At 40.3% G+C, this 12,394-nt stretch overlaps 1 protein-coding gene across 1 annotated transcript in view; it reads right to left on the reverse strand.

Moving 5' to 3' along the window:
* TBPL2 (TATA-box binding protein like 2) overlaps positions 1–7,050 on the reverse strand; it is a 36,675-nt gene extending 29,625 nt beyond the window's left edge. Inside the window, exons 1-3 of the mRNA XM_004371094.3 lie at positions 6,937–7,050; positions 876–1,336; positions 145–232 (exon numbers count right to left, since the gene is read on the reverse strand). Coding sequence (XP_004371151.3) covers positions 145–232; positions 876–1,336; positions 6,937–7,050 — 663 coding nt within the window. The remainder of the gene's footprint in view (positions 1–144; positions 233–875; positions 1,337–6,936) is intronic.
* Between the last annotated feature and the right edge of the window lie 5,344 nt (positions 7,051–12,394).

Below are 12,394 nucleotides of genomic sequence, written 5' to 3' on the forward strand. Positions count from 1 at the left end.
TTTAAAAGAACTCATTTTGAGTTGCCAAAAGATTTTCACTTTTCTAAAAAACCAGAAACAGATATGAGTCAATATCATGATCCTATGGAAGGAAGTAAATTTAAGGAGAAGCTAATTGTTGAAAGAAATGCTGAGAAATCTTACCTTTGGGTTATATTCTGCATTTTTTGCATGTAAAGCTATTTTCTTCAGATCCAATTTACAGGCCAGATTGACAGTAGAAACTATATTCCTGAAGAAATAAGCCAATATTTTTAACAAAATTACATCAGATTTTTTTTTTTTTTTTTAAAAAAAAGGTTATGGGTCTTAAACTAAAACTTACTAGCTTCTTAATTTGATAAGTCACACATTTAGAGACTTCCTAGGGGGAGAATTATTCCAATATGCAACGCATAATAATGTGGTCCCTAGTAAAATGCAAAATCCCAAAATGAAGTGCTAAAATAGCTTTTTCTAAAATTTCATGACTAGGTGACTAAAGCTTTAAATCTTTTTCAAAACTATGCTTAAAAATAGAACACACAATTCCAAATCAATTTGCAAATTGAATTTTACATCTTTATATTCTTGTGTTTATATGACCCTAACTATGATTTTCAGCAACTCCAGTGCTTTCGTATAAATAATACTATCCTTCAAGAATGTGTATACTAACCTTTAACCTTCCTCTCAGGGGACCAAGAATCAATGCTTCATTTTACAGATAAGCAAACTGTCTAAAGTCACAATCCACTAATAACTAATAAAGAATAATCAAATCTGAAATTCTCTTCCCTACACTATTATTCTGAAATTATTTGTCATCATATTCAGGAATATAAAATGTGTAGCAAGAATCATTACTCATTTAATTAAAAAAAAAAAAAGCTTACTGTAGTTGAGGCACAATTCCAGAACATTCTGAAACAGGGGTCATTGGTTTCATGGAAGTTATGGATGCCAGAGGCAAGGGGTCGGAGGTTGGTTTCTCAGGAGAGGGCTGGACTGAGTCAGCATCATCGGGGTGCAGATGTGAGTGGGAACTTGACAAATCACTGCCATTTAGGCCCAGGCCAATGTCCAGTTTGTCAGGTAGTGGCAACCTACTTTGATGACTTTGAGTTTTACAGGTTTTTTCAATTTCATCCTTGCTTCCAATGACAGTTTCATCTTTATTTTCTTGGGTAAGTTCATCTGGTAGGAAGCTAAGATCCACAGATGAGAAATCACCAGATGTTTCCTTGACTTTAAGATGTGAACTAAATGCCATCTCTGGATTGGATGGATTAGGTATGTACACATCATAAGATGCGACTGGGCTGAACAGGGGAGACCTGGGTGGGGCAAGTTCATCCTAGACAGTTCCCAAAACAGACAGACAAAACAAACAGAACAGTGTGTTACACCAAAGGGACACCATTATGGCAGGTAGTCGTGTTCAGCACGAGAACAAAGTTCAAGATAGCTTATATTCATGACCTGCTTCTCTCCACAAAGTACCATTACAGGGTTACAGCATACTTAATAGCAGCAGGAAAGTATATCTTAAAATGCAGAAAAAGCATTTTTCATAACTTTTTTTCTACTTTAGTTAGAGCCCTAATAAGTTGCCACTCTCCAAAACCAATTTTGTAATTGAAGCAATTGAGCAACTATGCACTGAATTGTGTGCACTTTGAAGAAAAGAGATTTACTGTATGGCATACCACGTTTTATTGTTCCTTCTTCACTTTATTGCACTTCACACATACTGCATGGCAACCTTGTGTCAAGTAAGTCTATTGGCACCATTTCTCCAACAGCACGTGCTCACTTAATATCTCTGTGTCACATTTTGCTAAATCTCACAATATTTCAAACTTTTTCATTATTATTATATCTGTTATGGGGATTATGATTAGTGACCTTTGATATTACTATAATTGTTTTGGGTTGGCACAAACTGCACCCACATATGACAGCTAACTTAATCGATAAATGTTGTGTGTGTTCTGACTGCTCCGGTGACCGGCTGTTTCCCCATCTCTCTCTCCTCAGACCTCTCTATCCCCCTGAGACATGACAATATTGAAATTAGGCCAGTCAATAACCCTACAATGGTCCTGAAGTGTTCAAGGGAAAGGAAGAGTCGCACGTCTGTCACTTTAAATCAAAAACTAGAAATGATTAAACTTGGTGAGGAAGGCATGTTGAAAGCCAAGATAGGCCGAAAGCTAGGGCTCTCGTGCCAAACAGTTAGCCAAGCTGTGAATGCAAAGGAAAAGTTCTTAAAGGAAATTAAAAGTGCCACTCCAGTGAACACATGAATGATAAGAAAGCGAAACGGCCTTATTGCTGATACGGAGAAAGTTTTAGTGTCTGGATAAAAAATCAAACCAGTCACAATATTCCCTTAAGCCAAAGCCTAATCCAGAGCAAGGCCCTAACACTCTTTAATTCTACGAAGGCTGAAGAGAGGTGAGGAAGCTGCAGAAGAAAAGTTTCAAGTTAGCAGAGGTCAGTTCATGAGGTTTAAGGAAAGAAGCTACCTCCACAACATAACTGCAAGGTGAAGCAGCAAGTGCTCATGTAGAAGCTGCAGCAAGTGATCCAGGAGATCTAGCTGAGATAACTGATGAAGGCTGCTACACTAAACAACAGATTTTCAGTGTAGACGAAAGAGCCTTATATTGGAAGATGCCATCTAGAACTTTCATAGCTAGAGAGAAGTCAATGCCTAGCTTCAAAGCTTCAAAGGACAGGCTGACTCTCTTGTTAGGGGCTAAAGCAGCTGGTGACTTTTAAGTTAAAAGCCAATGCTCATTTGCCATTTCCAAAACTCCAGGGCCCTTAAGAATTATGCTAAATCTGCTCTGTCTGTGCTCTATAAATGGAACAACACAGCCTGGATGACAGCACATCTGTTTACAACACAGTTTTCTGAATAATTTAAGCCTGCTGTTGAGACTTACTGCTCAGACAAAAAGATTCCTTTCAAAATATTACTGCTCATTGACAATGCACCTGGTCACCCAAGAGCTCTGATAGAGATTTACGAGAAGATTAATGTTGTTTTCATGCCTGCTAACACAACGTCTATCCTGCAGCCCATGGATCAAGGAGTCATTTCTACTTTCAAGTCTTATTATTTTGTAAGGCTATAGCTGCCATAAATAGTGATTCCTCTGATGGATCTGGGTAAAGTCAACTGAAAACCTTCTGGGAAGGATTCACCACTGTAGATGCCATTAAGAACATCCATGATTCACGGGAGGAGGTCAAAATATCAACATTAACATTAACAGGAGTTTGGAAGAAGTTGATTCCAACCCTCATGGATGCCTTTGAGAGGTTCAAGACTTCAGTGGAAGAAGTTACTACAGAAGTGGCGGAAACAGCAAGAGAACTAGAATTAGAAGTGGAGCCTGAAGATGTGACTGAATTGCTGCAATCTCAAGATAAAACTTTAACGGATAAGAGTTGCTTCTCATGGATGAACAAAGAAAGTGATTTACTGAGATGGTATATACTCCTGGTGAAGATGCTGTGAACAGTGTTGAAATGACAACAAAGGATTTAGAATATTATATAAATTTAGTTGATAAAGCAGCAACAGGGTTTGAGACGACTGACTCCAACTTTGAAAGAAGTTTTACTGTGGGTAAAATGCTATTAAACAGCATCACATGCTACAGAGAATCTTTTGTGAAAGGAAGAGTCAATTGATGCGGCAAACTTCATTGTTGTCTTATTTTAAGAAATTACCACAGCCGCCCCAACCTTCAGCAACCACCATCCCGATCAGTCAGCAGCCATCAACATCAAGGCAAGACCCTCCACCAGTAAAAAGATTACAGCTCCCTGAAGGCTCAGATGATGGTTAGCATTTTTTAGCAATAAAGTATTTTTTAATTAAGATATGTACATTTTTTTTTTACATAATGCTAATGTACACTTAAGAGACTACAGTATAAAGACAACTTTTATATGCACTTGGAAACCAAAAAATTCATGTGACTTGCTTTATTGTGCTATTTGCTTTATTGCAGTGGTCTGGAACTGAACCCGCAATATCTCTGAAGTATGCCTGTACTCCTTAATTACAAACTTTAGCTGATTTATTTAAAGATTTTTTAGAGTTTTAAACTCATATTTAAAAAAAAAAAAAATCCACTGCCACTGAGTTGATTCCGACTCACAGCGACCCTACAGGACAGAGTAGAGGTAACTCAAGGTTTCCAAGGCTGTACATCTTTATGGAAGCTGACTGCCACGTCTTTCTCCTGTGGAGTGGCTAGAGGGTTCTAGCTGCCAACCTTTCAGTTAGCAGCTGAGCACTTTAATTACTGTGCCACCAGGGTTCCTTTTAAGAAGACAACAAGTGAAGGAAATTTAAGGTATAGTCTTGATTGCTAACCAATCTCCACTAAAACCAAACACTCTTCCTTATAGTCAAAGGAGGGATAAGAAAACATTCTAGTTACATGAATTTACAATAGGAAAAAAGTATTGAAATTTAGATGAGAACAGTTTAAAATCAATGTATTGTATTTCCATCCCAGGGGTGTTCAACTTCCATTACTCATCAACTGAGGGAATGAGCTGTGCAAGTGAGTGAAGCAGCTAATGCAAAATTCATGTTCTAAAATGGGTTGGCTTTATTACCAAAAAAAATCTATTAAGCTGGTACATATATTACCACTTGCCCAAGTTGCAGGCCTGTTTTCCAGATTTTGAGCAATGCTTTTGACACCATTCCTTAGAAAATTTGACTTCTGACAAGCCCTGTCTCAGTGACAAAGCTACCTCAGCTCACATAAAAATGTCTGGCTAGATCCTGTTGTTTTGTTCTGTTATTGAAATACAAGCCCAGCAGATGGCAGGGGTGACTAAGTGTTAAAATAAAACACTTAGAAAATTGAAATTGTCTCTTGAAATAAGATTTTTGACCTTCGTTTCATTTTGAATTACGTAAATTAGCCCCCAACCCCATTCCACAGAGTGGCCCTAAGTAAGAAAACAGGTGTTTCCTCGGCCTTTCTGGTCCTAGCTGGAACGGATTTCATTGGCCAATTTACTCTAAAGCACTAACATCTGCAACAATTGGTGTCTCCCCTTCTCCCATCATAGCATTTTAGCAGGGGACAAAGCCGTCACCCAAAGAAACTAAACTTCCACATGGAATTTAAGGCAACAGCAACAAAATGTTGAAAGGGGATATTTCATTTCATGACAAAGGAACCTTGTCATAAGTTCCCTTCCAAGTTTACCTGTAGGAACATCTCAGGTAATGTACACCTCAGAGAATGTACATATAAACATATACTTTGTAAGAAATGCATATATTCACCGTATCCTTGGACTAATATCTGAAGAAATTTTTTTGTTAAACAGTTTTTGCAGAACCATCAACTCATCCTTCCGAGAACCCTTCCTGTGTGGAACGTCACTTTTTTTTTTAAATTGTGCTTTAGATGAAGCTTTACAGAACAAATTGGCTTCTCATTAAACAATACACATATTGTTTTGTGACACTGGTTGCCAACCCTGTAATGTGTCAACACTCTCCCATTCTGACCTTGGGATCCCCATTTCCATTCATCCAGCTTTCCTGTCCCCTCCTTCCTTCTCGTCCTTGCTCCTGGGCTGGTGTGCCCATTTAGTCTCTATACTTGGTTGAGCTACATTTATCACTGTTTGTTTTATGGGCCTGTCTAATCTTTGGCTGAAGGGTGAAACCTCAGGAGTGACTTCAGTACTGAGTTAAAAAGGTGTCCGAGGGCCATATTCTCCCGGTTTCTCCAGTTTCTGTCAGACCAGTAAGTCTGGTCTTTTTTTGGGAACATCACTATTTCTACCTCAGCGCTGTCTTTTTAAAAATCTGGCATGGGGAAAAAAGTTGTTCTCTTGCATTCTTTTTGAAGACGCCTTCCTCTCTTTTCTACAACACTTGATTCTAAAGACTTTTTACACGGAAAAAAGCCAAAACATAAAACCCCTTAAGAATCATTAACTGAAAGAAGCTACCCCTTACCATACCCATTGCTATCTAGCTGATTCCGACTCATAGCCATCCTATAGGACAGAGTAGAACTGCCCCATAGAGTTTCCAAGGAGCGGCTGATGGATTCGAACTGTCGGCCTTTTGGTTAGCACACGAGCTCTTAATCGCTGCACACCACGGCTCCTGAAAGAGACTACAGATGTCCCCAGTCCACATTTTGGTAAATCCTGGCACCACCTACTCCACTGGTAGGCACCAGAAAGGCTTTATTTCCTGCAGCCTGTTGTTGGCAATCCCTTGAAAGTACAACATCCAGGCTACACAGAATAGTCAGTCTACTTTTACGCTCGCAACAGAGACACGTTGGAACCAGAGATGGCAACCGAGAACACCAAATCAAACTCCTCGTGTGTGTTTCTGTAGAACTGGACTGGACGGTCTACTCGGCAATTAAGCACAGGGGCAGAGTACCCAATAAGCAAGGTACGCACGGATTTACTTGTGCTCACTTACTAATCTCTAGTGCACAATTTCACCTGGTTTTGATGTGGTGAAAACCAGGTGAAACTGTGCACTACAGATTAGTAAATAAACACAAGTAAACCCATGCACAGTTGCTATGAGTCGGAATGGATTCCACGGCAAAGGGTTTTCTTTTTTTAAACCCACGCTGCGTACCTCCTTTATTAGTTAATCCGCCCCTGATTAAGCACATGCATAGCTCTGGATTCCTAGACCAGGTTCGAGTTCTGGTTGGCAACCTTAGGCAAGTTATTTCACCTCTCGAAGCTTCCATTTCTTTAGGTGAAAGATGAGGATAGTTGAACCCACTTCTTAGGTCGCTAATAGTTTTAAACGAGACAATGAAGGCAAAACCCTAGATGCAGAAGTACTCTGCGCTCAGCAAAAGGGCAGGGAAGCGAGGACGCGGGCCCTGACTCCGGGACAGCGTCGGCGGCTTCCAGGCTCACCTGGGCGGCGCACTGGTCCAGGTAGAACTCCAGGTACGTTTCCTCCTCTTCCATGGGCGGAGGACCCACTGTTGGGGAAAAGAGGGTAAGCGACCTGGCGAGTCGAGCAGCCATAGAGCTCCACCGGCTGCTGAGGACGCAGAGGCCATTTATCAGCAGGGTGGTCTGCACGCGGCGGGGCGGGGCTGGGCGGAGCTGGGGTCGCGCGACCTTTGCAGGAGCCTCAGCCGGCGCCTGGATGGACGCTCCCGCGGATGGGGAGAATACAATAATTAGGCAGGGAGCGGGATGCAGAACTCAGCACCCGGACCACTGGATACCAGAAAGAGAAGGAGGGCGGGGGAAGAGTGTGCCAGAAAGAAGGAGGGAAGGGGCTTCCTCTCCAGTGTGCAATCGCTGCTCTACTTCGAAAGCCGAGAGGCCCCTACCCCAGGCTCCCTAGGCCGCCCACCTGCAAATCTGGAGATTTCCTTCAGCGACAGCTAATGCTTCCTTTGCCTGCGGAAGGAGAGGTCTTAGCGTAATTAGCATAAAAAGTGAGCGAGTGGGAAAGAGAAAATAAAGGGTGTTTGTTTTTCCCTACCTTCCTTGGAAAAACATTTTCTCCTGAGCAGAGCAAGTGGAACCCTTGCCGCTTAGGTGTAGTATTTTTCTGATACTACTTCTCACTGCCTTCAAATCTCAGGTGGTTTTTCTCCAATCGCAGGGAATTCAGTCTAAAGTCACACACAAAACGGTGTGTTGCTACACAGTTAGGGTTGAGGCAGACCAAGAAGGTAATGCATAAGCAAATAGAAGAATTTTCCCTTTCTTGAAATCATTGTTTTAATTTTGGATGCCTCAACTTTCATAGAAACTTAAATGTGCAGAACGGTTCTATAAACATAGACGATACTTTATATGAGAGTTATTTTAAAATGTGCATACAGCCAAGAGACAAAAGGGGCCACATAAACCAGAGACTCCATCAGCCTGAGACCAGAAGAACTAGGTGGTGCCCAGCTACCACCAATGACCGCCCTGACAGGGAACACATCAGAGAGTCCCTGACAGAGCAGGAGAAAAGCGGGATGCAGAACTCAAATTCTAGTAAAAAGATCAGACTTAATGGTCTGACTGAGACTGGAGGAACCCCAGAAGACATGGCCCCCAGACTCTTAACCCAGAACTAAAACTGTTCCTGAAGCCAACTCTTCAGAAAAAGAATAGACTGGACTATAAAACATAAAATGATACTCATGAAGAGGGTCCCTCTTAGTTCAAGTAGATACACAAGACTAAATGGGCAGCTCCTGTCTGGAGCGGAGATGAGAAGGCAGAAAGGGACAGGAGCTGGTTGAATGGGCACAGAAAATCCAGGGTGGAAAAGAGGAATGTGCAGTCACATTATAGGGATAGCAACTAGGGTCACATAACAATGTGTGTATAAATTTTTGTATGAGAAACTAACGAGCTGTAAACTTTCACCTTAAAGCACAATAAAAAAAAAAAGTGCATCTAGACACACATAAAATATGTCTTTCCTACTAGACTGTAAGCTCTCTGAGGGCAGGAATTTTGACTCCTCTCCTTGAGTTCTGTACCAGGCTCACTGATGCTCAATAAAATTTGATCTGTGAATGAAACTATCCTTAGAATGGGGCATGGGAAACACACTACAATGGAGATAGATTGCTCTAAGAATCAGATCATAAGCAAAATCTTAACACAATTTCTAAGAAAGAATATAGGAACTATTTTGATAAAATTAGAATTTTATATAATGGTATATAATTTTATATAATCATTTATGTTAAATGAGATAGTATAAGAAAAATGCTTAGGATAGTGTCTGCTTTTTATCTTGATACATATTATCCTTTAGCTTTGTTATTAGACTTACAAAGTGTTTTATTTTATGTGGTAGGCAGAATTCTGAGATGGCCCTCAAGATCCTGCCTCCTGGTGTATACACACCTTCTCCCAGTTATTCAATCAAATAACAATCTAGGTTTTGCTGTGAAGGAATTTTGCAGATGTAATTAAGGTCTTGAATCAGTTGACTTGAAGAGATTTTCCTGGGTGAGCCTGACCTAATTTGGTGAGCTCTAAAATGGAACTGGGCTCTTTTTTGCGGGAAGATATTCAAAGCATGAGAGAGATTTGCCATCAGGGTGATTCTTCATTGCTGGCTTTGAGGATAGAGGAGGCCACATGGCAAGGAATGTGGGTGACCTCTACGAGCTGAAAGTGGCCCACAGTTACAGCCAGCAAGGAATTGGGGACCTCAGTCTTATAAGCATAAGGAACTAAATTTAGCTAATAATATGAATAAGCTTAGAAGTGGATTCTTCGCCAGAGCCAGCAGAAAGGGATTCATCTAGGCTGACATGTTGACTTCAGTTGTAAGACCCTGAGTGGAGAACTCAGTCATACCGTGCCTGGACTTCTGACCTACAGAGCTGTGAGCTCATAAATAGGTGCTGTTTTAAGCCACTAAATTTGTTATGCAGCAATAGAAAACAAATACATCATAGTTTATTAATAATAAGTAGGGACACAGATTTGCAGTGATCTACAGTGCAAATGATAAAGCAAATGGGGTAAAATATTAACCAAAGGCAAATCTGGGTAAAGGGTACATGGGTGTTTCTTATATTATTTTTAATTTTACAACTCTTTGTAAATTCGAAATTATTTCCAAGTAAAAAATTTTAAAATAAGAGATTAGTGACTGCTTTTGTAAATTTTCAGTTATTTTGGTGAGAGTTAATTTATCCAAAATCTTATTGTTCTTATTTTTGGGAATCAAAGATTGAGATAGTTTGACTGAATAATAGTTAATTGCTAACATTTATTGAATGTTTAGTATGTGTCAAGCACTCTAAATGCTTCCTTTATGTTAAACTCATTTAAACCTCAAAACAACCCTGTGAAATAAGTACTCTTTTTATCCCCATTTTACAGCTGAGGATACTGAGACACAGAGAAGTTAAGTAACTTGCCCCAGGTCCACAGCTGGTATTCAGAGTATTTTACTGTGGAGCTATATGCTATACATTGTCCCTCACCAAAAGTCTCATATGCCATTTCAAATTAGTAGTTTGATTTGATTTAAACCATGTTTGTTATCTGTTTTGATTCTGATTTTTTTTTTCCTCAGAATTTATAATATTCTGTACTTTGGCAAAAAGACAAAACAAACAAACAAAAACAAAAAACCCAACTGATCCAAAAATTTCAATTTGCTCTTTCTTAATTTACTATTATAAAGGTTAAATGACTTGGATGCGAGTATGTGTAGGCTTTGATCAAGCATGTATAAAGCATTGCTATAAATATCTTGAACAGAGTAATGCCAGGTCTTAGGTGCACCATGAAAATATGCCTTAAACGCCCCTCATGATATAAAATATTAAAATGAACCCACATCTCACATTAAAAGTAATTTATACGTAGGTAGATAAGAGTTGAATTGTGGTCATTAGTAGATGTATTGTCCCATTTTGAAGACATTTAATGCAATTTACTAATTTCAGTTTTGGAATGTTTTAAAAAGTTTGAAGCCAACAGTTTTATCTAAGCTCTCAAACAATTTGTTGGGCCTTTGAGAAACTTTTAGGCCCTAGGCCCTTGGCTTCAGCCTCTCAAACGCAGCCACATCGCTTTTGGGATGTGAGAATCTCTGGCTAGGAGGGAGGTGGAACTACATTGTTGAATGAATGTCGAGAAATGCCCTTTCACTATGGGGCTTTCTTTCCTCTCCATGAAGAGATTATCTTCTGGCTTGGGGAGCGTCTCGGTCATCTAGTGATGCTATAACAGAAATACACAAGTGGATAGTGTTAACAAAGAGAAATTTATTCTCCCACAGTCTAGTAGGCTACAAGTCCAAATTCAGGGCACCAGGGGAAGGCTTTCTCTCTCTGTCGGCTCTAGAGGAAGGTCCTTGTCATCAGTCTTTCCTTGGTCTGGGAGCATCTCAGTGCAGGAACCTCAGGTCCAAAGGACATGCTCTGCTCCCGGTGCTGCTTTCTTGGTGGTACGAGGTCCACATGTCTCTCTGCTCGCTTCTCTCTTTTATATCTCAAAAGAGATTGGCTTAGGATACTATCTACTCTTGTAGACCTCATCAATATAACTGCTGCTAATCCATCTTATGACATCATAGAGATAGCATTTACAACACAGGGAAATCACATCAGATGATAAAATGGTAGACAATCATACAACACTGGGAATCATAGTCCAGCCAAATTGATACACATATTTTTGGGGTGACACCATTCAATCCATGAATGGTGAGAGCAAATAACTTTGAAGGCTGGAAGACAAGGGAGTACATGTATCTCCTAGATGTTAAAAAAAAAAAAAAAAAAGTAGATCTTTCTCTGTGGCAAAAGATCCAAGGATGCTTCCAAAAACAAGTAAGATTATTCCCTGTGTGGCACAAATGGTTAAGTACTTGACTACTAGCTGAAAGGTTGGCAGTTCAAACTCGCCCAGAGGCACCTTGGAAAACAGGTCTTGTGATCTGCTTCCAAAAGGCCATAGCCTTGGAAACCCTATGGGGCAGTTCTACCCTGCACACATGGGGGTCACTATGAGTCGGAATTGACTCGATGACGACTAACAAGTTACAAGTCAATGCAAATATATTTGTATATATATATTCAAGGAAGTTCTATTTATAGTGGAGCCTTGTTGGCACAGTGGTTAAGACCTTACCTGCTAACCAAAAAGTTGGCAGTTGGAATCCACCAGCCACTCCTTGGAAACCCTATGGGACGGTTCTCCTCTGTCCTATAGGGTCACTATGATTCCAGCTATGAGTTGGAATTGAGTCACTGGTTTGGTCTGGTTTTGGTTATACCTACCACAGGAGCCCTGGTGGCACAGTGGTTAAGCACTTGGCTGCTAACTAAAAGTTCTGCAGTTCAAACCCATCAGCTGTTCTACAGGAGATAGCTATGGCAGTCTGCTTCTGGAAAGATTGACAGCCTTGGAAACCCTATGGGGCAGTTCTGCTCTGTCCTGTAGGGTCGCTATGAGTTGGAATCAACTTGATGGCAGTGGGTTTTTTGGTGTTTTATACCTACTACAACTGTTTGTAGAGTAATACACATTCGCACTGCCTTGATAGGTGTCAGATGTGAGGGGCAGTTTTGCTGTCTAGGAAAAAGCTGAAATGCGAGAATTTAAGCAAATATGATTAGGTTTCTTGAGACCTTTCTAGGAGAGTACGTTTTTTAATCTGGTGACAATTCTGCTAGATGGAACCTTCTCTTAGGAGCCATGGACATTCATTGTGATTGTCTTTACATTGAGCTCTCTGTTTCCTGAGAGGGAGTTTATACACAAGAATATGTAGGTGGATTGCATTACTCAAAGGTCTTTTCTAGATCCAAAATTCAATGAATTCTTGTCCCTTCAGTAATCTTTTGAAACATAAATATCCCACAATCATTCATCTTTTCCC

This window comes from Trichechus manatus, unplaced genomic scaffold, assembly GCF_000243295.1.
Source record: "Trichechus manatus latirostris isolate Lorelei unplaced genomic scaffold, TriManLat1.0 scaffold00010, whole genome shotgun sequence".
Taxonomy (NCBI): domain Eukaryota; kingdom Metazoa; phylum Chordata; class Mammalia; order Sirenia; family Trichechidae; genus Trichechus; species Trichechus manatus.